The sequence below is a fragment of the Bubalus kerabau genome, chromosome X (genome assembly GCF_029407905.1).
Source record: "Bubalus kerabau isolate K-KA32 ecotype Philippines breed swamp buffalo chromosome X, PCC_UOA_SB_1v2, whole genome shotgun sequence".
In the NCBI taxonomy this organism is placed as follows: Eukaryota; Metazoa; Chordata; class Mammalia; order Artiodactyla; family Bovidae; genus Bubalus; species Bubalus kerabau.
The window spans coordinates 107,586,959-107,614,870 of NC_073647.1; the positions used below are offsets into that span (position 1 = coordinate 107,586,959).

Consider the following 27,912-nt stretch of genomic DNA (forward strand, 5'->3'; position numbering starts at 1 on the left):
CTCAGGATATAGAACCTTCGGTTGGGTTGAGAGAATCCACTAAAACCTGCTGGTTTGTTCCCCTAGAGCAAGGCGGTGCTTTGTCCTTAGCTACAATCTCTAACACCATCACCACTCCCAAGTGTAGATGCCATTCTGAGAAAGATCCCCTCAGTTCCTGATGACCCTGAAGGAGGAGGATGCACCAGTGTGGTAACAGAAATGGCTTTCTGGAGAGTCCATTTGGATTTGTTCTCCAGCCATCTAGAATGTGTTCAAGAGGTGCTTATTTCTTTTTAAACTTGAAAAAAACTCCATTGTGAAAAGTGAGTTATGAAGAGTGCTCTTTATTTGAAACCTCCACAACACAGACGCCAATCTTGTCTCGCATTGAATCATTAGCTGTGCACATCAACACATTCCAAGCACAAATTAAGAATTGCAAACAGAACAAAAAAATATATATATATATAATTTTTTCCCCTATCCAAAGGTTTCAAGTCTCAATGCAGCAAATCCTTCTGAACACAGAATCTGAGGAGCACACTGTTCAAACAGTTGGGACAAACAGGTCCCTGTAAAGGCTACTGCCTTTTTAACACATGGGGTGGGGGATCATGGACGGCATGGAATGGGGAGAGGAGGTGAGGAAAAGGGAGCCGGAAGAGAGGATGAGCAGCAAAGGGGGAACGGGTATGCGCTGGGGCAGCTGGGACACACACATGGTGAGTTGGTGGATCTCATTTATTGGTTTTTGACATTTCTTTCTGGTTCTTTTTTGTTTTCGGTTCCCCCTTTACCAGGTCCAACAATGGTAAAAAAAAACCCTACAGTAGTGGGTGTGGCCCTTTTTAGGCCAGCCCAAAGCCTTCAGAGCACTCCTGGATGGCCAATAGTAGCATGTGACGGAGCTTCTCAAAGCTCTCATAGGCAGGCAGGTCCAGCTGATTAAAACTAGGGAAAGAAGACACATCAATTTGTGATAAAAGATGATAACCAAATCCCTGTGTTCCCATGATGCCCACCTGATTTCTGCCTGTACACTCCCAATCTTGTCCTAGCCTTGTCTGTCCTTCTCAGTCCCACTACTGGCTACCAGGCACCTAAAATATAACCTGACCCTATCACTCCTCTTTAAATACCATGGCCCAACCATGGTATAAATACCACCTCCCAAATACCACACCCCTTGAGCCCAAAAGCTCCAAGGAGGCATTCAGGCTCATTGGTCCACCTTTGCTGAGTTCTTTAGCATTCTGCTCCCTGCAACTTCTTGCTCTGACCATGCTGAGCCCTGGAATACACCTTGTTTTCACAGGGCAATTTTCACCTGCAATGTCTCCCCAGCCCCACTGTGAATCTGGGTCAGCTTCTCATCTCAAACACCATCATCTCCACAAAAACCACCAAACTGTGAGCTACCCATAGGTTCACGGTAGCTGGGGCTAGATTTGGGTTCTTGACTACTCCTGACCATGGTAAGGGCACAGAAGTGGCAAATATGCAAGTTCAATTCAAATGCTGAAAAGAACAAACTCTTCCTCTTACCATGTGTGAGCTGAAGGCAGGCGGTCTGTGGACCTGTCATCTCGATGGATTTGAAACTTCTGAATGCCATTCATGCCTTCAAGGGCAGCAAAACCTTGTAGGGGCACCTTGGAAGTACCTGTGACAAACTGGAGGAACTTGGCACGGTCAGCTTGATCGAAAGAACGCAATGCTCTCCAGAACCACTGGATCTACAGGAATGAACACAAGAAGACAGCATTAGGTAGAGAGCTCCTGGAAGAAAGGGGGTGGGATATGGAATGTCAGGCAAGTCCCTTCTGTGGGACAGGTTTTAGTTCTTCCATTCACATGATGACATCACCTGAAAACGGAAACTCCAGAAGAGTGAAGAGTTAGATTCAGGTAAGCTGAATCCCCCCCTCAAAACCCCCCCTCCCCTAAGAGTACCGGTTTATTTGCTTGTCATACAAACTAACACTGCTTAAGGATACAGGGAGGGATGCCAGCATCAGCTCACCTGAATAGAGTTGGACTGGTACTTGTGATATTCAGTGTTAGATTTCAAATCGTCAATGTCGATTGTGGGCAGTCCTGATATGAGCAGCTCTAACTCCTGCTCAGTGAAGATGGAAATGAGGCGCTTTGGAATGATCTCATAGAAACCTTCTAAGAAAGCCGCCAGCTGTTTGCGGATGGCTCCTGAGGAAAGAACCAACAAGCCACGTGGCATCTGAACTTGCACAGCTGTCAGAGGTCAGAGATCCCTAATCCAGCAGGATGCTGACTGATCTGCCTACATCACCCATCACTGTTTCTAGGCCCCTGTATGAGGGTGGACGAAGGGAAATATTTTTTGGTCAGGTTTTTGGACTCCTTTTATGCAAGGCATTTGTGGCTGGCATAGGGGAAAAGAAGAAACAATGTCTGTGTAATGAATGAGGCCTGACTGTCCCATATTGAACAGCTAGGGGATCTAAGGGGCATTTCCCTACCTGTCATTCTCATCTGGCACACCAGGTGTACATATTCCTTCTTATTTTCCTCTGTTACCAAGATGTTGGCCCCATTGGGTTTGAGGTCACGAACTTCACAGACTCCAAACTCTTGGACCTAGAATACCCAAAATACCAATAATATGAATCAGGCTTGGTCTAGGATGGGACTTACATATACCTGGAAACACACCCTAAACACTCTGCTGTATCCTGGGCAAAGAAATGAAGCAAGGTCATTAAAAAAGTGACTTTTCTCATGAGCTCATGAATCCCTAAATGGAAAAGGTCAAGGGTTTAGTCCTAAAACATACTGTCAATAGTAAAAGGGAAAAGGGCATGGATAATATAATATAACGTAATAAAAACAAATCTTTATGTAAAGCAATTTTGGGGAAGCGTAACATTGAGATTTTTTTTGTTTTCATCTATCTCTATTTGCACAGTTTTTCTACAATGAAGTACCTTTGGGAATGATGAATAGTGTACTAGAGTGTTTTTTTTTTTTTTTTCAAAATATAGGGGAAACTAGTATTGTTTTACAAATGCTGGTTTTTCTGTTTGTGCTGTCTCATGCAAATACTCACTGCTCTCTGACAGATAGGGAACGGGGCATGAGATTTTAAGACATCAAGATGCTTCCTTAGAAATATTAAGAGGTTATCCAATGTCAGTTCAAGAACAATCCCATAATGGGATTTCCTAAACTAGCTGGGGTATGAGACAGTCAGGATCTCCTGACCTACCTCAGTGCTAAAGGTGAGATCATAGCCTAGTGTGGAGACATCATTTTCCAGCAGATAAACCAGGCCCTGGTAAAAGTGGTAGTCTTCACTCTCCATATCTGTATATCTAGATAAACACAAATAGGGTCATGGATTGGGGTGGCAGAGGCAGCTTAGGGATGGGGCACAAGGACCAGATTTCCAGGACTGAGGACAGTCCCAGGATTATGCCACATCCTTACCTGACAGACTTGCCCAAAATGTGTTTGTAGAAGGACCTAGTAAAGTAGCACTCCAGGAGGCGGTTGTCATACACAGCTTTGGCCACGATGCGTCCAACAAACTTGAAGTAGCTGAGGTGGTTGGGGTTGCAGTGAGAAGATGGATTGATGGTGTATGTGACCCGATCACCAGGTGAGGTACGGAACAAGGCATACATAGGGTTAAACATCTCTCGAGAGATGATCATATACCACTCCCGCAGGAGCCCTCCAGCATCCTGCCCTTCTTCTCCTTCAAATACTATATACCTGTTTAAGAGAGCAGAAACAGGGATGTGCAGAAAGCCCAGGACAAATCCAATCTTCTGCACAGCATGACCTGAGTGAGTGACTGAGTGAAGCAGTAGCTGGGGAGTGCAGAGTCAGAGGACAGTGGTAAATGCAGAGTGCCAGGAGAGCCCAGAAGAGAGATGGGGATCTGGGACAGAAAAGGGCATCACTGATGGAAGAGATGTTCTGAAGTGTCAGTAAAGGCTCACTGATATCCCAGAAAACACTAATAGGAAAGATATAAAGACCTAATAAGGCCTTTAAACAAGGGAGGAATCATCAAGTGGTATCAAAGAGAGCTGAGCTGAGTTTGATGTCAATTACGATTTGGTGGTGGAAGAGTAGGATTCAGTCTGTCTTGGAAGCTTCTCTGAATTCCTGTGCGACGACATGGCTAGTAAGTCCATGCCACAAGGGGAGGGAGGAATCAAGTTCCTGAGTTCAAGAGCATCATCAAATGACTTCAATAGGTCTATCATCTCACTGGCTCCCATGACACATGATACTGCAAACTGCCAATCTCCTCTAGGTGGCATCATAATCACCAGGGAGTGATAACCAATTTGGTGGGGAGTCACTCTTGCAAGTGTGGTCTCCCTCAACCCAGGGTACCATTTGCTCAGCAGGCTTCCCGTTCCTAGTGTAACAATGGAGAAAAGCTCTTTGTGAAGCCATCAGGTGTACCTTTGTAAATTCCACAGACTCTCCTATCTGTATAGGAATTGTTGGGTAGCTCAGCCCAAGGGCCAGCTAGCCAACAGAAGACCAGTCTCGTTGAGACTGGGCGGAGAATATGGACGACAGCTCAGTGAGAGCTAGATTCCTCTTAGGAATTCCTACCAGCGAGGGCAAGCACTTCTCTAAGTTCCCCTGAACATCTGGGCCCCAAGTAAGCCTTCACTACCAAGTAGGAAGGGTCAGAACCACCCCATCCTGTTTTACTCTCTGCTCTGGGTTCTTACAATCGATTCTTCATTTCTTCAGGGGATTTCCGGTGCAGCTCACGATAGGAGTCTTCAAAGACATGGTCACGACGAACGTGCACAGCCATGTCTTCTTTCCGGAGTCCCTCGTCCAAACGCTCCAGCTCTTGGCGGAAATATCTTGGGAGGTAGGAAAGAAAGGAAAATAAGATTGGGGTGGCAGAGCAAATTTCTGTTTGCCTGATTAGGATGAAGACCCACAGTGATGTTCCCCTCATCCTCCAGACACTTTGATCTCTACTCTCCACCTTTTTTTTTTTTTTCCTGGGGAAATGCCCAGTATCCTCTGGAGAAGAGAATGGCAACCCAATCCAGTATTCTTGCCTGCAGAATCCCAAGGACAAAGGAGCCTGATGGGCTACAGTCCATGGGATTGCAAAGAGTTAGACATGACTGAGTGACTAACACTACTACTGCTGGGAAAGGTAAGTCATTCACTACCAACTCTGAATTTTCCCCGTGTCCATCAAATAGGGGCCCACAGACATTATGGCATGGAATTTCTGCAATGAGCAGGTAAACATGTGTAGGTGCACAGAAAGGAAGAGAAGAGTAAAAAATGACAGGAGTGTTGTGGAGGCCTTCTCGACCCTTCCAAGCCTTGCTGTAAATATACTATGGCTACCTGCATCTCCTGTATTACCCCAAAGGATAGACAGGTATTTAGAATTCATGTGGTTAAACAAAGGCTTGCATTTCTCTGATGGAAGAACAGAGACTAGGTTGAAGAGCACCAAGGGATATTTAGGTACAGTGGCACTTGGTGGCAAAGATGAGTCTCTTCCCCCTGCTTAGCACCATTCCAATCCAAGGGCTGCCACCGAGGAAAACTTCTTTCTCTGGAAACATCACCCCCGGAGGATGTTTGACTCCTTTTTGGGAGGGGAGATACTATTTAGAAAGCCCCCCCCCCCAAACATCCAGGGCACATACTTGCGCTTGACATCGAAGTCGAGGACACGAATGTAGTCTACCAGGACAGCAAAAGGCCCATCAGCGAGGTGGGTGGTGGACTGCCGTAGGATCTGGTTTAACACAGTGCGATGAGTCTCTGAGGGGAGAAAGGACAGCAGGAATCAGCACATCATGGGTCACGGAAGAAGGGACGTAGGTCAGTCAGTCAGCAACTCTTCCTTGTTTCAGGGAAAAAAAGTATGGCACAAAAAGACTTCCAGACCCAGTCCCTAACTCATTAGCCTCACTTTCCAGTACACACACACACTCACCCTGCAAATCAGCTGACAACAAAACACATGAAATGACCCTGTAGAAAAATGAAGCCTTCTACATTTGGGGGCCTAAGAGTTCCCTGTACCTGCAAAGCGAAGAAACTTCTGTGTGTCAGGGGGCAGGCTTGAGGAGATGTGCATAGATGAGGGCTCCCGGGAGAAGAACGGGTCAAGGGAGGAAGGAGTGGCTGGGGTTAAAGGGGCAGGGGAGAGAGGAGGTGGCTCGTCCTTGATGTGTGCCAGCTGGCTCTCACGGGTGTCCCGGACAGGAGGCTTGCTCTCCCGTTCTGTTGCATGGACCAGAAAGAAGGCCTCGACAGCAGGTTGTAGCACTGGGGGTAGGAATGATACAGGACAGTGACATTTTACTTTATAAACTTTAACATATAAACCTCTTCCCCCTCAGAATCAAATTTCAAAACTACTAGATGAAAACTTGCAGGAGATACATAATGGTGCCACAGAGGAAGTCAGAGCTTCCAAAGAAAAATGGGATAGACAACCAGTTATAAAGATTCCCCTAGTCTAAAGAGTAAAAGATAAGAGCTACCAAAGGAGAAAGCAAATCTTTTTTTTTCTGATAATGAAGTTGGAGAAAAAATCCTCTCCTTTGAACTCTCATGGAGACCTGAGGGAGAGGAGTAATCTGGAAGGAAGAAAATTAAGCTGGCAGAAAGGGCCCCAGAACAGATTAGCAGGCCTGGGCCCTCAGGCCACAACTTACCTAGCACCGCATGCTGGTCATGGGATTCCTCCAGTTCCTTTAGACACTCTCCCAGCATGTCCCACAGCTCATCCAAGTTCAGCTGCTCACTGAGCAAGGGTAACTCAGGTGGCCTCTCCTCCTTCTCCTTCTCTCCCTGTGGAGTTCCATCTGAGCCTAGACAGCACACAGAGGAGAGATTCAGGAAGCTTTTTCTTCATTCACACCAAATGCATAGGCCATTAGAAAGACCAAATAGATTGGTCCACTGGCCACTGAGTAACATCTGAAAGCAAGCTCTAGTCCTACACTGAATGGCATTTAAATGGAATAAAATTAATACAAGAAAAAGTTTGTCTAGTTGCACTAGACACTTTTCAAGTGCTCAATAGCTATATGGAGCTAATGGCTACTGCAGGAAAATTCTACCAGATAGTATTGGTCTCCTCATTGCCTTATCAGCTCCCAGAAGACCTATGGATTATTAAATGATCTTGTTGTTGTTGTTCAGGCATGTCCGATTCTTTGCAACCCCATGGAATGCAGCACACCAGGCATCCCTGTCCTTCACTATCTCCTGGCATTTGCTCAACTCATGTCCATTGAATGGATGATGAGTTGATCATCTCATCCTCTGTTGCTCCCTTCTCCTCCTACCCTCAGTCTTTCCCCAGCATCAGGGTCTTTTCCAATTAAACGATCTAATATTTTTTAAAAAAACAGATGTCCTATGACACTATCCCACAGGAATCTGTTAAAAGGGTGCCCAAATGCATTCTATATGAAATTAACCTTGAGAAATGCGGCTAATAATAGCATCCACTGTGTTCTAGGACTGCTTTAAGTGTTATATATACACGTTAACTCAATCCTAACTAGGAACATTAAATGAAGAAACTGAAAGAGGTCCCAGAGAGAGTAAATGGGGAGATAAACACATGCTCTCTCCACACAGTATTGTCACAGTGTCTTTTAAAAAAAAATTTATTTTTGGCCATTGTGGATCTTCATTGCTGTGCGGGCTTTTCTCTAGTTGTGGTGAGTGGGGGCTCCTCTCTAGTTGTGGTGGCTGCTCTTGTTGCAGAGCACGGGCTCTAGAGTGTGAGGGCTTCAGTAATTGCAGCACCAGGGCTCTAGAGCACAGGCTCAATAATTGTGGTGCGTGGGCTTAGTTGCTCCATGGCATATGGGATCTTCCTGGATCAGGGATTGAATCCATGTCTCCTGCATTGGCAGGCAGATTCTTTACCACTAAGCCACCAGGGAGATACCTGTTGGTTTGTTTGGCTGGTCCATGTCTTCATTGTGGCATGTGGTGTCTTTTAGTTGTGGCATGAGAACTCTTAGTTGTGGCACATGGGATCTAGCTCCCTGATCAGGGATTGAACCTGGGTCCCCTGCATTGGGAACACGGTCTTAGCCATTGAACTACCAGGGAAGTCTTGATACCACATATTTCTACCATTATCAGAGGATATGCTCTGAGATATTTTAGCACTTTGAAATTTATTAAGCTAAAGCTCTGGGTATGGTTAATTTTGGTAAATGTTATATATGCATTTCAAAAAGTTTATTGTTATTGGCTGTGGTGTCCTGTATATGTCAAAATTATTAATAGTTGTTCAGATCTTTTATATCCTTAGTAGGTTAGTTGCCCAGAGCATGTGGGATCTTCCTGGATCAGGGATTGAAGCTGTGTCCCCTGAAGTGGCAGGTGGATTCTTTACCATGGAAATATCAGGGAAGCCCCATAGTTTCTTTATTACCAAAATTGCAGTGTGTGCTAGGATTCTCCAATGAGGACCAGGTGGTGATGGTTAGTGATTTTAGTTGATTGGTATGGGTTTATCAATATACAGAAACCAGGGTTCACTTAAACAAACGAAAACACTGAGTTTATGTATTTGAAAGCAGGGGATCAGGCACCCATTCCATTAAGACTGGCTCTCCCTTTTGTTGGGCTGGAAATAGAAAGTAGTACTGACCAATGGACTGAGTATCTTGAGCACTGGGAGATGGCTGGTCCACATCCATGGGTGACTCCTCCCTTCGGACAGATGCCTCTGACTGGCTTGACTCCGACTGGATAAAAGGGAGACAAAGTCACATAAAGGGTGCAACTCTGTTTTCCTCAGGGATAGGCTAGAGGCTGTCCTACAATCTCTCACATATCATTAAGCTTGGAAAGAAGCCTCCCATATCTTCCCATATGGAAAGAAGTTTCCTTAGCTCTCCAGTACAAAAGAATGGCCTTCCTACCTCCTCTGCTTATCTTCCACCCTGAGCTAGCATGCTTTTCCAAAGGGCTCCCTGGATGCCTGCCATTTGCCTCCATTCTATTCCAGGCCTGAGTCCAGTGAGGCACCAGGCTCCTGGACTTCAAGACTTCTAGGAACAGTTTGTGTGTGTGTGTGTGGGTGTGGGTCTGTGTGTGTGTAAAGCTTAGATGGGCAAAAAGTAGGTTTGTTCTTCGTTTATACGTGTGTGTGTGTGTGTGTGTGTGTGTGTGTATAAAACTCAGATGGGCAAAAGGTAGGTTTGCTCTGTTCCTTTTTGCTCACAAAAGAGGAAATAACAGGGGAATGAATTAATGCAATCTTTGATGGGTGGGATTGGCTTTTTAAACCAACAGGCCTCAAGATATCCTTATTTCTTGGATCTTGGGAAGGTAACTTGCATGTTGTATAAGGACAGGCAAACAATGAATGCCATAGTATACATGCTAGGCTTTTCCTACAGTCATTCTATGCTGAGATCCTAACAATGAACTGGCTACCTAGGAACTGAAGGCTTCCTCCTAAAAGAGCCTGGGTGCCAAGGGAATATGAAGAATAGAGGCAGAGACCAGGGTGGAGGGACCAGCCATTGCCAGAAGAGGCTATGTGGAAAGTGTACCAAGCTTGGGAGACTTTCAAGGGCAGGATTCCTGATATGTCTCTGATGCACTTGCATTGTTCCATGAGACTGAAAAATCTTTATCCCGTATCCCCTCAGGACCTTGCCATTTAGCATTATGCAGTTTGCAAAAGCGCCACTATTGACTGGATAGCTGGGAGTGGGGTATGATGGCCAAGCTTTAAACCAAACCAAACCAATGAACAGTCAAGAAAGCACCAAGAGAAATTAACTGTTGTCCAGAAGCATTCATATAGCCAACTTAATGCAAAAGCATACAAGGTAAGGGCAATGAAATCCCACTGATGATATGGTGGGAGACGGAGGAGAGACAAATGAATGAGGGGCCACAGGCATCATGCTAACCGTTGCTGCTTGTTGCTGTCTCCGCGCCCTCTGACCCTCACGTACCATTTGTATAATGGCATCAGCCTCAGCCTCCAGCTGCCGAACAGCTGCCTGGATGCTGCTAGCTGAGCCTAAACCGGAGGAACCTGGGAGAAAGAAAAAAGAAGGTAAGATGTAACCTGTGGAAAGAGGGAATGCTCAATTTTCTGTGTCCCATCTCCTGAGCCACCACAAGCATCTTGCTGAGGTCTTTGAGCTTTACGCTCAGTTAGTCTCAGAGTGCTCACTGTCAGGCACTAAGAGCTACCATTACAGGTAAGGGCAGGGGACATGGGGCTAGGCAGATGGATGGTGGCAGGTGAGAGTTCTGTAGGACAGAGGGGAAGGATTTGGCAGGCCATAGCTGAGGTAACATGGCTACAATATTTTAGCCAGGAGTAATCAAGGAAGCAGAGAGGAGACAAACACAGTGAGTTAAATCTTGTTCATCAAAAGATCTGTCCCCAATTTCCTTGTCAGATTTCCAGTCCCTTTAATTCCCACTTGCCCTAGTGAAATTTCCTATGTAGACGGCTTGAGTGAGATACAGAATACAGCCACCAACATTTTAAGAAAGTATCATCACTTCCTTTAGAAAAGGTCAAACAGGAAGGAGACACGACATTAAGCCCTGCCCTCCTGGGTCTCTTGTTTTTCTACCACCAAACTTGCCCCTCAACTGGACACCCCAGTTCCATACCTAGCCTGCCTGTCTGCTTGGCCTTCTTGTTAGCACGGCGTGTGTCATCCCGGAGCTGGATGATGACCTGCAGTACCCTCAAGAAGAACTTCTGGGTAGATGTCTTGGATGTCAACATGGACATAGAAGGCAGCTGGAGCTCCCGGCCACCCAGAGGCCGCTTCTGAGATGCCACGATTACCACATTCTCAGCCACGTCAAACCTGGATAGTGTAGAGGTGGCTCGCATATATTGAGAGCATCAAAGCATAAACAACCAGAACAAGCAGGGCTTTCTTGTGTCAACCAGAGGGTATGGAATTTCAGAAGGAAATCACACATGTAGGAAAAATAGGGCCATGTGCATATAGGACAGAAACAAAATTGGCTCAGAGAGGAGGGAAAAAATAACAACTAGAAAATCAGGAAGAACCACTTTTTATAATGTACCAGACCCCAACTCCACAGCCAGATGGGCAGCTGCCACCTACCTGCTCTGCATTTTGCCTTTCAGCTTGGTGGTCTGTGGCTGTTCCTCAGGCAGGCCATCAGGGGAGAGGGTTTCACACTGGGCTCGCCGCTGCTGTTCCAGATTGTATTCCCGTAGCTCAGCCAGAAGAGTTCCTGGGCAGGCAGAGAAGCCAGAAAGTGTTTAGACTTTCCTACTGAAGCAGCTAAAAGCAAAAAATTTTTAAGAAACCTCCCCAGGCCGTCCTCTTTGCTCAGCTGTAGTGAACTTGGGACTGTACAAGAATCTGCTCCATTCATTTTACTGTGTACTCATGGATCAGCTGCCCAAGGGCCACTGGTTTACCTGGCCTCAAGGATTTGCTGAATCTACATGAAATGCACCTCAGTGCAGAGGGGAAAAAGTATCTTTTGAAGCCTGTATACCTCTCAAACTTCTGAGGTTTTTGTGGTAGTCTCGGCAAATTACTTAACCTCTTTCCCAATTTGCCTACCCATTTTAATAATGGGGGCTAATATTGCCTAAACTCACAAGGCTGCTTTGAGAATTAGGAGATAACTGTCTAGAATAGTGCCTAGGCCACTGCCTGGCCTAAGGGTGCTGACTGAATAAACTGGTGGCAGTCAAGAGGCCTCATCCAGAAGAACTTTGTAATTCTCATGTAGCAAAGAATACCCTAGGTCATATAGTCTAACTGACTCCCATATCAACTCAGCTCCAGAGACATTTGTGAGAAGGAGAGAACTACACAAGTAGCTGAGATCTAGGGAGACCCATGAGTGGGATGGAGGTGGGAGAGAACAAAGAGAATCTCTATGCTGAAAGCAAATCTGACTCTACTCCTTGATTCATAATCACTACACCACCCCGGGTTTTAGTTTTCTTCTTGGTAAAATGTGAAAAAGACTGAACTAGATGATTTACAAGTGTTGCTAGAATTTTTATACCCTCAAAACTACACAAAGGCAGAGGGTATTATTCTCTGAATTCCTAAGTCTGAAGGTAGTGTAGGTGCATCTCTCAGGTGGTGAACTGCCTCAGCAGGTTCATCATAGGGCTCTTATGAGTGCCCACATTGGGAAAGCAATGTTAGTCCTTCGGGGGCTCATTTTCCTTCACTAAGCAACTGCTGTGTGCCAGGGATTGGGAATATAGAGAGAAGGCCAGCCTTGCTCTCAGAGAACAACTGAACAGAGGAAAACAGATCCTGAAAACCTAGTGGTATCAGTGCTGTGATAAAAGCATGCTTGGAGGCTGTGCTACAGATGTAGAGTGGATATGATTCAGCCTGAAGGCTTCCATAAAGAGGTGACACCTAAGTGGAAGGTTTCAGAAAGACAGGGTGCTTTATTCTTATTATTACCTATCTGTTTACAAAGCGTATAACCCAGATGGCGGGCTCCATTCAGTAGCAACTTCAAAACAGTGTCCCGGGTCCCAGGGTCCCCCCGAGAGAGCTGCAGTAACACATTTGCTGCATCCTCTAGGCCTTCTTCAGAACAAGAATGGGATGTCAACACCTGGGGGAAAAAGAAGGGAGATTGGGCAAGCCCCAACTTGAGAACTAAAACATTATTCACCCCAATCAATCCTAGTATTATCCACCCCCATTGACTCTTTCTCTCCCAACCTTGGGAGGTCAGAAAAGCTTGGACTTACTTCCACAGAGAGCTGGAGCTGATTTTCAGTGAGGCCAGAGGATACCATCTTAAAGTCTGTGCTGCTGCTGCTGCTGCCGATATCACCAACTTTAGCTGGAGATTTGCTGGCCTTAGTAGTAGTAGCAGCTTTGAGAAACAGAACACTGTAAGCCTCTGAAATTCACTTGCTACAGACTTAAAGTGGCAGAGTCAAGGAATCACTGTACTGCCCAGGGTTTCAAAATGGAAAAGTAGTGAAAATGAAGATCCACCCCCTCTCCATGGCCAAATCCAAGTGACTAGGAATGCCAAGTACTCTTATGATACCTTCTAAAATGACAAAGAATCCCAGATATTTATCTCAACTGTTCCTCTCCCATAAGAAGGCCCTCTGAAAGCCCCCTCCTTCAAAATCTATTTCTTCAAATGATTCTTATCAGTCTGCTGCAAAACTCATTCCCTTTACTTCCTGGGATGGCCTGGCTATTCGATTCTACCATGATTCACATTGTATCCTACTTTTTTTTTTAAATCCACACTCTATTTATTTGGCTGTGCTGGGTCTTAGTTGCAACATGTGGGATCCAGTTCTGACCAGAGATTGAACCCGGGTCCCTGCATTGTGAGTCTCAAGTCTTAGCCACCGGACCACCAGGGAAGTCCATATCCTGCCTGCTCTTGAGCTAGAAAGATTGGGGTTTCTTTAAAGGCAGAGACTTCCTCTCTTCTATTTTGTGCTTAGCCTAGGGGAACCCATATTCACTGGTCTTCACAGGACAGAGGGAGAGAGGGAAGGAAAGGAAAGGGGGGAAGACAGAGAACTCTGACCTATGAGGGTGAGAATTAACATACTTGGCTATCATAAACACAAACCAAGTTGATTGCTGTCATTCAGGGAGGAATACCTGGATGGAGGAGTTGAGAGTGAAGTGGATGTACACACCCCACAGCTCCCAGCCTACATCCACACTTACTTGAAACAGTAGTGGTAGCAGTTGTGGGGGTAGTCACTGTGGTTGAAGCGGCTACGGCAATGGTGGATATAGCCGTGGCAGCAACCAGGGCTGGAACAGAAGTGACAGGGGTGGTTGCAGCAGGCAGAGTAGACGTGCTGGAGGTGGCACTGATAGTGGTGGTAGATGTGGCTGAGGTGGCAACAGAGGTGGAGGAAGCACTGCTGCCAGAATTAGCCTGTGCTTCCGACACTTTGTTTTCTGGGAGAGCAATTGAGATGAGAGAAAGAAGTCTGAGGAGCTTCTCAGTTAAGAGAGAGCTCCGGCGGATGACTGGGTGTGACAACATGTTCATGAGTTGCCCCAGTGGAGAGGCTTCGAGGCTGTATGGGGAGGTTTCCCCCTCACCACCAGCGCTCACTGGCACTGACTTCACGGAGTTCTTGCCTTTCCGGCTGACATTCATGTTGTCCAGTTTTACCAATAAGTCCCAGAAGTCTGTGCAAATGCCACTGCTTGTGGACTGTGAAGAGCATGGGCTGCAGGCCTTACTGCCCCTCTCCCGATCACTCTCACAGTTTGTTTCTTTGGTCCGCTGCTGTGTGAAGTGACTGGGAAACACCTGCCAGGAAAAGAAAGACAGGTTTGGTCTAGGAGGTCTACATAGAAACTATCTTCCTGACAAGGAAAGACACTGGCTCCTAGTCTCTCCACTCCTTAGGACAGCTTTGGTAACACTGGAGAGATGTAACATAAGAGTTTCATCCAACTGAAGCAGCCTAGAGAAATGAACAAAAGCTTTGTAGGGAGACAAAGGATTAGTAAACTTTTCTGAGCATTGATCTCTGTACTTAAAAATGGTGGTGGGGGGAATACCTATACCATCGTGCAAAATTGTTGCGATTAGAGGTAATGTATTTTGCATAGTGCCTGGTACAAGGCAGGCCCTCAAAAAATGGCAGCAAAGCTTATTAAAAAGAGAACTGTATTAAGTTCTAGGTCCAGTCATCTCCATCACTAGCCACATGACAAAGCCACTAAAGATTTCTGCATCTCAGCTTCTTCATCTGTAAAACTGGGACCATAAAGACCACTGAAGGTTGATCATTGAATGAGACAATGCATAAAAATTGTAAAGAGAAAAAAAACCCCACAAGATTATTTATTGGACTATTCCCAGAACACTAGACATCTCAGAGTAAGGACTTGTGAGCTCCCTCAGAGTTCAGATTTCACTAGGCTATGGATGACACCCCTCTTTCATCCCCAGGAGTTGGGTTCCTCTAAGCTCCTCACCTTGGCCAATTGAATGAGTGTATCCAGAACATGTCTGCAGACAACAGGAGCAGCCTGGGGGTGGATATGGACAGTGGAGCCACTACTCGCATGTTTCTCAGTATGTTTGCGACCCCCTGAACGCTGGATCTGGAATATATTAGTCCTGCAGCCTAGGGCTGCATCCATGGATACTGAGAGCCAGGAAAGCTGGTTGGAACTCTTAGACTCCATCTTGTGTAGCAGGTCCAGGGGCCGGTTTTCATGGCTGCTTGACCCACAGCTCTTGCTTGACTTTTTGCCCTTTTCCTCACTTGAGGAGAGCTTGGGTGTTTCAATGCAAAGCTCACTCTCACTGCTGCGTTGCAAGATGGAAAGCAGACTACGGATAACCCAGTGGCGGGTCTGGGCATGGTAGCAGAGATTTCTCAGTACTCGGTGAAGACGGCTAGTATTGAGTTTTGGCTCATCCACAAAAAGTAGGACCAGGAGACAAGACAGGGCTTCATGATCCAGGAGGAGCCGTCCTCGGAGCCGTAGGAGGGTGTCCACATTACTGCCAGAAGGCCTGGAACAGAGCATGGTTTCTGGGTAACACTTTGGCTAGAGCTCTGGGATCAGGTATAGCCCTAGGGGAGGGGGATGAGCTGATACATCCTAGAAGGCTTGAGAAGAGAGTGTGTCCAGTCCAAGAACTGTAGGGGCTCTTTATATAGTAATAAGAGCTGTCTCAAGTGCCTACTATGTACCATATACTCTATAATATCTGTAACAACTTCCTCACAGGGCTGCTGTAAAGATCAGAGAACCATCCAGTTTTGAGATGATGAGCAAGAGGCTCAAACATATTAAGTAACTTGCCCTTCACCACACGACGACTGAGAAGAGAGCAGAGATTGCAGGACAGGTCTGTATTATCAACTGGTAAAATTGGACTGCCCCTAGTGCTAGAAGACAATGCTTACTTTGGCCTTCTATAGACTACCAGGATGTTGCCTGCTGAATAGGGACTGATCACTCCCTTCGTGTTTTCCATGTTAGATCTATTCTTCTTTGGCCTGGTTAAAAATGAAATCTTCTGCAGCCTAGATGCTGTAGTCTCAAGACAAGTGGCTTTTGCTATTTTCCTATTTGTATGGGAGGCAGGTGGCTTCCTTTGCTGTAATCACAGCTACAGCCTGGTGCCTGCCTGCCTTACTTTGTGCTTATAGTCTACGGTAGCTACACTAACCCAAAATTGTGGCTTTTTTGAAGGGAGAGTTCAAAAATCTGGCTTCCTCATTCATTCAAGTAAATACCCTAGAGAGGTCATCCAGCCTCTCCACCTAAAAATAAAGGGAGCTGGACTACTAGTAGACATGAAAGGTGGTATGGCAAGGAGAGAAAAGACAGGCAAAAGGTACCTATTATGGCTGCTGCTACCCCCCATCTGGAAGGTGCCACCTCTTTGCACAGCAAGGCGAGTATATTGGACCCCACGGTTGCCACTCAGGCGACTGGTGAAGGCTGGAAGGAAAGAAAAAGGAAACTGAAATTGGGGAGGGGACATGTGCTGAGCTAGGCCCAGGTAATACAAAGGGGAACAAAGAGTTTCATGTGGCCAAAGCTAGACATTACAGAGCCCTCCCACATGCTTCCCTCTGTACCTGGGCTTCGGAGAATGGCAGAGAGTGCAGAGGTGCTGCTGTGCCCAAAAAGTCGCTCATGCATGAGCTGCCTCTGCCGGGCTTCTTGCTCTCGCCTCAGGGCTTGAGCTTCAGCTGCAATGTCAGGTGGCATCACGGCCAACACACTGTCCTCCATGTCCTCTAGGACACTACGGCGCAGGTCTGAGGGCAGAGTCTGGATGAAGGTCACAGGGTCCATGGGGGTGTCTGAGCTGGCATTTTGTGCTAGTTCCCGTCGCTGTTGCTCAGCTCTCTGCTGTGCCAGTACCTACAGAGCAGAATAAGTCAATGGGGCATATCACGGCCAGGCAGTCTGGCCTACCAGCCCCCTACCCGCCTCACATACTTCCTCCTGGATGGCTGGAGGCAAAGCAGCCAGGAACTCAGGGCTCACTTCGGTGACACCAGGATTCCCCACCACTGCAGGAGCTGAGTTATTTGTTGAAGGGGCAGTTCGTGTTGGTGGACGAATGCCCAGCTGGTTCTGTAGGACTTCTCGGCGAATGTCATCAGGCAGAGCGGCCAGAAAAGAGGGGTCCACACCTTCGGGGAGACTAATACCTGAGGGGAGACACAAGATGTGAAGGGACTCTCACTTCTACTGATTGAAGGAAATCCATGGCCTTGCATGAGCTTTCTGTCCTCATTTTATGCCAAGGACACAGGACATACAGAGAAGGACAACCCACCCTTCCTTAGGCTCAGAATAGTTTCTTATTATGTGCCAAGTTTTGTGTGTGTACTCTCAATTAACCTTCACCAAGACCCCACCATGTAGCTATCATCACCCTTTCAGTATCAATGAGGATCAGGGAAGTTAAGCAATGGCTCCAGGTCCTGTAAGTAGGAGGTGGCAGAGAGGGGATTTGAGCTAAGATCAGTTTGACTCCAAAGGCCTGGGCTCATTCCATTGTGTAGCATCAGCATCCGCTTACTGCAGGTCCTCCTCCTACACATATACCGCCCTTTATCTGGATGGAACCGTTTGACTGGTGGGCATTTCCACACCAAGAGCTACTAGAAGCCTCAACAATCCCAAGATGGCCTGAGCACACATGGAGCTCACCTGCAAGAGGATCTTCTTCTTCACTGCTTGTTGAAGGCAATGGCTCTTCCAGAATTCCCCGGGAATCTGCTCCAGAAATGGCCACCGCGGAATCTCTGGTGGAAGAACTCTCAGAGGATGCAGGGGGAGAGCTGAAGGAAATCATTTTCAGGTTGTTCTCTGAACCATATTTTCCAACTTATAAAATACTCCTACAGTACCCCTTTTCTCATAGAAGCCAAGTTGATTTCCCCAGTGTTCAAAGCATGGGCATTAGTTACTAAATATGAATGTGGCTTGAAATACCTGCCAACACATCCTTCCCTCCTCTCACTCACACAGTGCTTACCTGTCCTCAGGGGGCTGGGTAGGTTCCCCTGACCCATCACCCCTGCCTTGTACTTCTGTCACAACTGGTGGGGCATCCCCAGGAGTGGAGCTGCCTGCTGTGGGCTGCTCAGAACTGCCAGTTGCTGGGGCGTCACCCACAGCCTCCTCCAGGGTACAGGAAGCCAGGCTGCTAGTATCCATGGGAGAGCCTTCCAGTTGACTGCTGACAGCTGTCAGAGCATCAGAATCTTCAGCTCTCTCTGGGGAAAGAGAGGCTAGGAGGAAGTCACATGGAGAGGTTAGATCTCTGCTTCGGGGGGCGGGGCGGGGGCTGAATTAAGAAGCAGCCAGATCAGACTTCTTACTTCTTTAACTTCACTTCAGACGCTGGCCTGATGCTCCCCTCTCAATCTCATTTGCTTTAAAGAACTTAGCTCAAACACTTTCTATCATTTGTTGAACATTTATGATATTCCAAGCATGCCTGTGAAACATCTTCTCAGGCATCCCAGATAAGGGATCTCGTCACTTTCAGATTCCCTACAGGCAACATTTGCACAAGCACTTTGGTTCTGCTTATCTAAACAAGCAAGGGTCCTTAAAGGCAAAAACCCCTACACCTAAAGGTTTCTCCAGAGTAAGTCATATGCAGTACAGTAAAGAGCATAGATAGCAACAGGTTTGTTTACCCTGTTGGAACATTGCTGAGAAGAATTTTGAGGCCCCATTTCAAACCAGTGGGAAATAGTGCCATGAAATAAATGGTGTTGGCCAGGATGGGAGAGCTGTTTGTTATATGTGTGGTCACGTGCTTGCCAGACCTAGAAACGCTGAAGAAAAGCAAGCTAAGAGTTACACAGATCTGGATTTTAATCACAGCTCAACCACTTACTGAGTGACCTTGGGCTAATTGTTTCACTCTGAGTTTCAGTTTATTCATGGAGATAACAACCTTCTACTTCTTTTTAAAGAAGTTAATCCTCACATGATAGCCAGGAACAGAGCAATCACCTCAAACTGTTGGTGTCAATAAGGCACTCAGATGTATATATAATCACTTGAGGACACAGAGAAGAAACCTTAGCTCTAGCTAAAAAGGTAATGTACAATTTGTTTTTGTTTGGTCTTTAAGTAGTATCCAACTCTTTGAGACCCCATGGACTGCAGCGTGCCAGGCTCCTCTGTCCTTCACTATCTCTCAGAGTTTGCTCAAACTCATGTCCATTGAGTTGGTGACGCTATCTAACCATCCCATCCTCTGCCGCCCCCTTATGAGACCTAATTATGAGGACTTGAACTTCTACTTTAGAAATTCTCTAAAATAAGAGAGTAAAGAGAAACTACAAAGATATCCATTCTTCCCTCATGTTTTACCCCTACCCTCAAACCCTGAAATTCTACTTACTTATAGTGGGAGCTGGAGATAGCTCCATCTGAGTTGTTTCTGCTTCTCCACTTGGCCTTGTGGGACCCAATTCCTCTGGCTCTACAGGCATCAATAGCTGTGTAGAGCTCCCACCTTCTCCAATTGGGGACTGCAGCTCTTGAGGAATCTCTCCCAAGGCTGGTGGGGTTGGGAGTGTTGGTTGCTGTTGGGAGGGCTGCAGAGTGACAAGGGTCTCCCTGGGCTCAGATGTAGCTACATCAGTTGAAGATGGGGTTGCTGGGTAGCTGTCAGGCATAGGAGTCCCATCTTTCTCGGAAAGAATGACAATAAGGTTGTTAAAGGGCAATCAGTCAAGGACAGGGGGAGCCACTCAAATCAGCACATGTGGCATGACAGTGATGCAGCATTCCCCTCAACCACCAATTGCTCCCAGGAATAGCACCTGGCTGGTCTGGCATCTCGGGATGAGGGCTAAGGCACAGTGCCATTAGTGCCAAGAACCAAAGATCTGAGTCTTTGCAGACCCTAAAAATTAAATCCTTTCTGTGCCCCGGGTGGAGGGGGAGAGTTCAAGTCACTTTATAATATTTGCCTCATATACATATCACCTGTCCCCTTCCACCTCCTTTTTCTTGCAGTCCTAATTATCCAAGTAGCATCTACAACTCTGATGGAAGCAAGTGTTAAGACTAAATGTGAATGTGCTACACACCAGGGAAAGTAGTAAGTTGTATAGTTATCTTCAAATTGGGGCCTAAAATCCCTACCCCACAACAATACAACTTACTACCTCACCCCAGCATGAGCAGAGTCCTCTAGCAACAGCAGCAGGCAAAGGGCCATTTTACCTGATGACAGACCCTTTCAATGACCTTCTGCCAGATTCAGGGCACCAGGACTCCTACCCTCTTTCACTGGTTTAAAAAATATTGTGTAGGCTTTAGTACAATCATTTCCCAACTCAAGTGCCGAAGGAGACAGAAGGTATAGGGTAGCAGAAGTAAGTTCTGAGGAAATAGGGGTAGGGGAGACATATAATACCACATAGACCAGTTATTAGAATCACAGTCACAAAATAGCTACATTAGGCACATTAGAAGGAGGAATCAAAAGTATTTAGTAGTAATACCATTTAGCCCACAGAGCTACCCTCCCACAAAGCAGACTGCCCAAGGCAACATTCCTAGACTTTTAGATTCCACAGATCCATGAAATTTATATAAAAAGAAAAAATAAAAAGAGACTAACACAGGGTTACCAACTTTTAATTTAACCAAGAAAAAAAATCCATTAATATCATTTAATAAAAATATTGTGATACCAAAGAAGTAGGAAATACATAATCTCTGTAATTTATAACAGTTCTTTAAATTGAACGAGTTCAGCTTTCTGAAAAAGTCATTAAAGCTCCCTTATTCTGTTAACTTCCACTGAGGACTCGCATTTAGGAACCACTGTCAGGCGTTCTCATGAAGCACCATACCACAATGGTCACTAAAAGGGACAGGACACACAGCCTCACTACACATGCCAGAATGCAGTACAGCATAATCAGAATGAGAACCTGTAAACAGAGTACGTGGAAGGGGAAGTGCACCACCGTGGGAAAGACAGTAGACTGTATAGTTATCTCCAAGATGGGGTATGACCCTAAAACTATACAATCTACTACCTCATCCCACAGAGCACCAGTGTTCATCTTCAGTCTACTTGGGCCAGCTACTTGGGTCAGGAAAAAGAATCAACCAATAATTAGCAAGAAGGAAAAATGGGAAGGAAAGTTACCTGAGAGGTTCTGTTCAGTGGAGTCATTTGTCTTAGATGCAGCACACTGCAAAGAAAAGGGACAGACCAATGTGGGATTTTGCAAGCACATGAGATAGAGGCCAACTCTGATAGTCACCATCTCCCACATATGACCTGGATGGAGGATAAGCACTTTAGCATGAAAACAGACCTCCAATTTATCTAATATAAACTCATGTTTGAGATGGCTTGGGGATAAGGGGGAAACTGTCAGGGAGCTGACTAAACAATGAGAGGAAAGGATAGTAAAAACCACACTGGAGCTGGGCTTGGGCACAGGACATGATCTGAACACACATCGTTGAGACCAGCAAGAATTTCATCTATCTATAGTTTCCTTCTTTGGGCTTACTTTACACTCCAGGTTTTTCAATCATTCACCATACCTGCTTATTTCCCAAACCTTTTAATGTGTTTGAAGCAATGCTACTGTTTATTAAAAGGTCAAAGTTCTCTACAAAGGTATCAGTTAGATCAAGTTTGTTACCATAATTGAACATTTCAATATCCTTTTAAGTCTGATATTCTGACTGTTGAGTGAGGTATAATAAAATCTTTCACTCAAGTTTTTCTATTTTCTTATATTTCTATCAGCATTTACTTTATATATTTGAAAGTTATACTATTCAAGGTTCCAAAATTTTCAGAAAAACCAAAATCATGTTAGAGATTTCATTTATTGAGCCCTAGAAAATGCCATGTGGTGAAGGGGCTCAAGATAAAACATTTTCTGATTTGAAGCCTAAGCCCAACTTGTTCAAATGTTGGGATGGAATCCTATCAATACGGTTTCCCTGACACTTGTGAAGGCAATCCACTGAAATGGAATTGAAACACTAAAAGCATGGGCTTAGTCAAGGTCATTCATTCTTCTTGTCTAACCGTAAGTCACTGAAAGTAGAGACTATACAGTGTAACTGCTATGTTAGGAGCTCTGGCTTTGGTTTTTCCTCTAGAAGCCATATGCATGTACAGTGAATTTGGAGTGGATTATTTCTCAGGTTCAATGTGAACGTCTTAGAATCTTTAATGACTCTTGGGGCCAGCCACATGTATGCTGAAACTGCAGGAAAGTTAAAGCAGACATAGCCAAAGATGAATCCCCCCAGCTCATGGGAATCACCTGTGCACTCTGATCCCTGTTCTCCTTATCTTCTTTGCCTTTGTCGGTTATCTTTGTTTCTTCCTCAGCTAGTTGTTTCCTCCTTTTCTCCCTCCTTTCTTCCAGCTCCTCATCCCTCAGGAATTCCAGATGATTGACAATGGGCACTTTAACAACTGGACCAAAGAAGCAAAAGATGAGAGGTTGCTCAGAGGAGGTAGGGAGAAAGCCAAAAGGCAGAGCTTGTGGTCACAGAAAACGAGGGAAACAATTTTCCATGCAGTGTTCTCAGCCCTTGAAGATTCACTACTGCCCTTATAACCAAGCTGCTACACACCTGAAACACAGTCATGCATGCTCTCAGCATCAAGAACTTTGCATTCCTCTGTCCAGCGAGTCAGGGCTGTAGGGATACTGGATAGGGTCCCTGTAGAGAAACCAAGGAGAGTGAGACCTTAGCCTTGTCATGCATCAACTGATCCAAAGATTACAGCATTTCCCTAACAGGACCCAATGTCTACCATAAGGTTTGGCACATCACAGGTACTAATGTCTTTGGCTAAATCACCGAGTGGTTCTGGTTCCTGTAAAATGGGGTTTCTCCAAGCAGGGTGGATACTATTCTGTGTTTCCTCAGCACATAAAAAGAACCAGACAAACGTTACCCTTTTTCCACCACATAAACTTGCCTGCTTGGCTGGTAGCTGTGCTCTGATCATGGAAAAAGTCATCCAGTAGTTCATCGTCAGACCGGGCGATGATGTGGACGTCATCGTTGCCCACTAGGAGGCGGGCTCGGCCTCGGCTTTGTAGGGGAAGGCTGCTGCTCAGCTGAAGGATGTCAGCAGCAGCAGAGGGACCAAGCAACCTGTAGGGTGATGGTGGGGTGCCATGGTCACTCTATATCCATAGGGGCCCTGCAACCTGTTATTGTGAGATCCTTTCTGTATCCTCTAGGAAATGCATAACATTATTATGGACCTGATCATATTGCATGTAAGTCTTACTTTTCTAACTACTCGATCAGTCTGCCAACTTTTTTTCGGTTGAAATTGCATATTACTCCATAGTTCCTGGAACAGAGTGAGCATCACTGATATCAGGCACTGTGTTAGGGTAGGGCTCCCCAGGTGGCGCTAGTGGTAAGGAACCTGTCTGCCAATGCAGGAGACTTAAGAGATGTGGGTTCAATCCCTGGGTCAGGAAGATCCCCTGGAAGAGGGCATGGCAACCCACTCCAGTGTTCTTGCCTACAGAATCCCATGGACAGAGGAGCCTGGTGGGCTACAGTCCATAGGGTCGCACAGAGCAGACATGACTGAAGCGACTTAGAGCGGTATGGCACAGCATGGGTTAGGGTATAATATCTCTCTTGTATACCCACTACTATTGTACATTGACCATTATGACATCTATACTTCTTCCTTTCATCTCTAAGAATTGTTTCTCCCTAGTGCGAGAAATTAAGCCCAAGGACAGGGATCCTCTCCTGATCGTATCTTAGCCTAAGTTTAAGCTTATCATATGAGATGCTGAATGACTGCTGAATCTATGCACAGGACACTTAAGCAAAAGAATATGTTACACAATTTGGTATTTCCACAAAGGCTACACATATAATCCACAAAGCAACAGGGCAAATACATTATTTGTTTTGTCACAAGAACATTATCCTATCAGATCAAAACAATGCTAAAGCTCAGTGAGCCCAATAATCTTCCTTGTAACTCACCTCTGGAGTATAAGAGGAGGATTGGGCTGGCGATTCCCAGGGTAGTGAACGTGAATGGTATGGCCTGTGTTGGCCGTCAGCTGTCTCAGGGTCCTCTGACTGCGCCCAATGCCCTGGGTGAGACGTGTTGTAGAGGAGCCACTGCCCAGTGTCAGGGAACTGTGATCTGCATGGCGTACCATCAGTGGGTGGGTGGTAGGGATATTTCCTGGGGATGGGGGGATGTCTGCTGCAAGGACAATATGCAAAGGGATCAGTGCCAAAAAGAAATTTCTCCATGGTTGTTCAGGCAGAACCATGTCTCCTGGGCCTTACTTCCTCACACGGAAACCTGAGCTTTGTCCTTTCTCCCTCATTCCCACACCTCTTCTAGGATCACTGATACTACCATGAGTTATGCTGCCATCTCTCACCTAGATACTGCAACAGTCTCCTAAGTAGTACCTTATCCCAATCCATTCTTGACACTAAGCCACAGTGATGCTTGTTGGAACCTCAGAAACATGCTGTTCTCTCTGCCTTGACAACACCTCTCCCCACTTTTCACCTGTTTTGTTGTTCTTGGCCTAGAAATTACTTCTGATTCTACAGATGGGCCTTTACTCTGTGCTTTCTTACCATACTGCAATGTAATGCCGGCTTACTCATAATTCTTAATAGACCATAAGCTTCTATGAGGGAAAAGGACTCTTTTCTTTTTTATTGCTATATTCCTAGTACCTAGAACACAGTAGGCACTCCTCACATATTTGTTCAATTTGCTGAATGGACAGAGGCTCAACTTATAAGAAAGACTGATGGAAATCACAAAAATGCAAAGAAAACCACAGAATAGAAAGTATCTTGAAAATTATGTAATCCACCCCATTTTTTCCACATTTTTCATTTACAGGTGACAAACTGAGGCTCAAAGAGGTAAGAGACTACTTGGCCAAGACAACAGACCAGAACAGTTCAGTGTTTTCTGCTATATTGTGCTTATGATTTGGGAGTAAAGACCTGCCTTCTCAAGACAGTTTAAGAACTTGATGCTAAAAGGGAACTTTGATGTTGATGGGGGAGGAGGGAGGGAAGAGATTCACTCTCTCCTCTGAAAAGATGCATCCTTGATGAACAGAGTGAATGTGTTCAAAATCTACTCCCCTATGCCAAGCTCAAAGGTGTCCATCCAAACTCTCAAGATCCAGTGTTACAGACGTAAGGATTAGTTATTGCCCTATCACTGTAGTGTGCACATGAGTGCCTGATGCAGTCAGCCTTGGTCTTTCTTTTTTTTGTTAACTCAAGCAAATCATCAAGTTGTTCAGGCTCTAAACTGGCTGCCATTTACTGAGGTGGCGAGAACAAAAGCAGCCTCTCATAATTTCTTCTTCTAGGTATACACTTATTGAGAGAGATTGATTCAGATATCCCTTGCCCCAGGAAATCAGCTAAGAAAAGAAGTGCTTTCTGTATCAGATTGAGAGCTGCTCTGGTTCAGGGCATAAGAATCAAGAGATAAAACCCAGCTGAGCCCCTGTATCTTACTAGCACTGGAGAACATGTTGTCAAACTCAATGATGAGATCATCCTCCCGGTCAAAGCGCTCAAATCGGACCAAGGGAGAAGCGTTCATATCAGGATAATCCTCATCCAATTCCATTTCAGAGCCATCGTCGTCATCGTCTTCATCTCCCTCTTCACCTTCATCATCCTCCTTAAGGGGAAAATAGGAGATGGAGAATTGCTGGAGGTAAGGATTTCTGAAGTCTGGTGTCATGGCCACATTTGCACATGAGGGAGGGAGGTGCTGAGGCTAGCAACCCGGACTGTTGGTTTTCTCCAGCTCTGTGTTCCCATGGAAGAGGTTGTCTGAACCAACCCAAACACAGTCCCCCCTCACCTGATCATCTTCCTCATCTTCCTCCTCCTCCTCCTCTTCATCCTGACTATCATCCTCATCCTCGTTACTGCCACTGCTGTCCTCTTCCTGAGTGTGCTCCTCCTCATCCTCAGGGTCCAGGATATTCATGGAATCTAAAACAAAGGGAGCACATTGGAGGACTATACTGAGTAGCTAGAAAACAGGCTACTGTGCAGGCCAGCAGATTGAGTGGGAAGGTGATGGGGTATTTAACTCTAGGAGAGGAAGAACCAGATCTAGGGTGATTTACAGACTTAGTGAGCCAGCCCCGGTTTCCTAAGAGTGCCAATCAGTGCATCAATATGCTGAGCCACGTGGCTGAATGTGGAGGCTGGCTATAGGGTGGTGCTTGAGGAGCCATGGTCTAGGACTTGGCCAAGTCTATTGGTGCCCTCTTGCCTTTCCAGCCCTACTTTGCTACTGACTGCATCCTATTGGTAAAAGGGAATCTGGAGCGATGATAGCAGGTGGGTGAGAAGAAAGTGAACCAAGTAAGAAGTGACAGACTTTTGGGCAAGCAGTAGTAACATGTTACTCGAAAAACTGGATGAGGATAAAAGTGGATGGTGTAGGTCAGCGCATGCAGACAGATGCTTCCTTATTTTGCACATGTGGGCAGCTGCCTCCAGGAAAACCCTAGTGTAGTGTCTGTCAGACGTGCAGGGCAAGAAGGGAGGCCTTTCTGGCCTCAGCACTCTCACCTTCTCGGTTGGCCTGCAAGGTGGAAGCTTGGCTGAGGTTGGAAGGAGCTTCATCCATCAGCACGTCCTCTTGTGATTCATCCTCTCCACTTCTGCTCACTGAAGGTTACAGAGCAGAGCCTTCACTGAACAACAGAGGACTTCCCTTTCCAGATTGGGTGCACCTAATGTAGCTATGTACACCCAGCAGATATCCATTCTTTTTTTTCTTTTTTGGATGAGGGAGAAGACCTGGGTTCACTGCTGTTGACTAGCTAGGTGAGCTTGGCCAGTCACTTTACCATCTGAGTCTCAGTTTCCTCATCTGTAAAATGGGATGATCACATCTGCCCTGCCAATCCCACTAACTGTGAAACCACAGAGGATAATGGGTGTGAAAAAGCCTTGCCAAATTTAATACATGTCTACTTCAGTTTATCATTTGATTTACTTCATCAACAAAATAAAAACAAGTAACATATACCATTGGAGCATGGTGATAGTAGAGTACCTTTGTCATTTATCCTGAGTTGTAAAAAGGGCTATCCTTAGGGAATGCTCACTCTTTTTACACTACTGAGACTGAGAGGCAGAAAGCCCCTGGATTCACTGAAGAACTGAAAGGAAAGCGCTTTCTCATCCTACAGCCTCTATAGCCTCCTCTAAGTCTCCATGAATAAACACTCTTGATGTGCCTACTCTATTATCTATACTGATGGCCACCCCCTCCACCTCCCCTACACAGGCAACACTTCAGACCAGCCACAGGTCTGTAGACGGCTTGTGAATTTCTCATCTGTAAGACTGTCAACATCGAGACAAGCAGCAATCTAGGCTGGCTATGAGCCCTTAGGCAGAGCTGAGCAAGCAGATGATGAGAAAAAGGGTCCTCCCAAGAGAGACTGAGGCAAAGGAAGAGGCTATACTCAGTTCTGGGGCTCTCACCTATAATTGTACTGTTCCCAGATCCGCCATCCCTCTCAAGCAACTCATCTATCAGGTCCTCCAGCTCATTCTCAACCTGGAGAGAAATAGAACATATATATGGATGCACACAAGTCTATCATTGTGCTAGTGCTGAAACCCTAAAAAAAGCCAGCAAGGGAGCATATATTTCTAGGATAATATATGACAGAGGATGTTACATAAGCACCACACACTTGGTGCTAAGAGCACAGAAACTACCATGTGCTGCCAATCCACACTCAAGACTGTCTTTCAAATGGGTCCATCCCAGTTATCTGAGACCAGATTAAGTCTTTATACTCTTTAGGAATGCAGGAATACATGC

The 27,912-nt window shown here is 45.8% G+C and overlaps 1 protein-coding gene across 35 annotated transcripts in view; it reads right to left on the bottom strand.

Annotated features, from left to right (window-relative positions):
• Window positions 1–306: 306 nt before the first annotated feature.
• Window positions 307–27,912, bottom strand: part of HUWE1 (HECT, UBA and WWE domain containing E3 ubiquitin protein ligase 1) — a 157,474-nt gene continuing 129,868 nt past the window's right edge. For 32 of the 35 annotated variants that reach the window (XM_055563870.1, XM_055563864.1, XM_055563867.1 and 29 more), the window contains 33 exons: window positions 27,567–27,642; window positions 26,643–26,741; window positions 25,921–26,054; window positions 25,566–25,734; window positions 24,039–24,267; window positions 22,996–23,174; window positions 22,644–22,733; window positions 22,328–22,482; window positions 21,184–21,229; window positions 19,417–19,704; window positions 18,031–18,286; window positions 17,703–17,833; window positions 16,983–17,197; window positions 16,616–16,904; window positions 16,373–16,475; window positions 14,991–15,537; window positions 13,716–14,316; window positions 12,761–12,888; window positions 12,465–12,621; window positions 11,124–11,256; window positions 10,654–10,856; window positions 9,933–10,060; window positions 8,657–8,753; window positions 6,693–6,848; window positions 6,055–6,300; window positions 5,673–5,790; window positions 4,719–4,859; window positions 3,448–3,735; window positions 3,227–3,332; window positions 2,481–2,598; window positions 2,006–2,187; window positions 1,528–1,718; window positions 307–933 (listed from right to left, as the gene is read on the bottom strand). In XM_055563870.1, the coding sequence (XP_055419845.1) occupies window positions 831–933; window positions 1,528–1,718; window positions 2,006–2,187; window positions 2,481–2,598; window positions 3,227–3,332; window positions 3,448–3,735; window positions 4,719–4,859; window positions 5,673–5,790; window positions 6,055–6,300; window positions 6,693–6,848; window positions 8,657–8,753; window positions 9,933–10,060; window positions 10,654–10,856; window positions 11,124–11,256; window positions 12,465–12,621; window positions 12,761–12,888; window positions 13,716–14,316; window positions 14,991–15,537; window positions 16,373–16,475; window positions 16,616–16,904; window positions 16,983–17,197; window positions 17,703–17,833; window positions 18,031–18,286; window positions 19,417–19,704; window positions 21,184–21,229; window positions 22,328–22,482; window positions 22,644–22,733; window positions 22,996–23,174; window positions 24,039–24,267; window positions 25,566–25,734; window positions 25,921–26,054; window positions 26,643–26,741; window positions 27,567–27,642 (6,102 nt within the window). In that variant the 3' untranslated portion in view covers window positions 307–830. The remainder of the gene's footprint in view (window positions 934–1,527; window positions 1,719–2,005; window positions 2,188–2,480; window positions 2,599–3,226; window positions 3,333–3,447; window positions 3,736–4,718; window positions 4,860–5,672; window positions 5,791–6,054; window positions 6,301–6,692; window positions 6,849–8,656; window positions 8,754–9,932; window positions 10,061–10,653; window positions 10,857–11,123; window positions 11,257–12,464; window positions 12,622–12,760; window positions 12,889–13,715; window positions 14,317–14,990; window positions 15,538–16,372; window positions 16,476–16,615; window positions 16,905–16,982; window positions 17,198–17,702; window positions 17,834–18,030; window positions 18,287–19,416; window positions 19,705–21,183; window positions 21,230–22,327; window positions 22,483–22,643; window positions 22,734–22,995; window positions 23,175–24,038; window positions 24,268–25,565; window positions 25,735–25,920; window positions 26,055–26,642; window positions 26,742–27,566; window positions 27,643–27,912) is intronic. The other 3 variants (XM_055563872.1, XM_055563875.1, XM_055563877.1) reach the window with 3 other exon arrangements.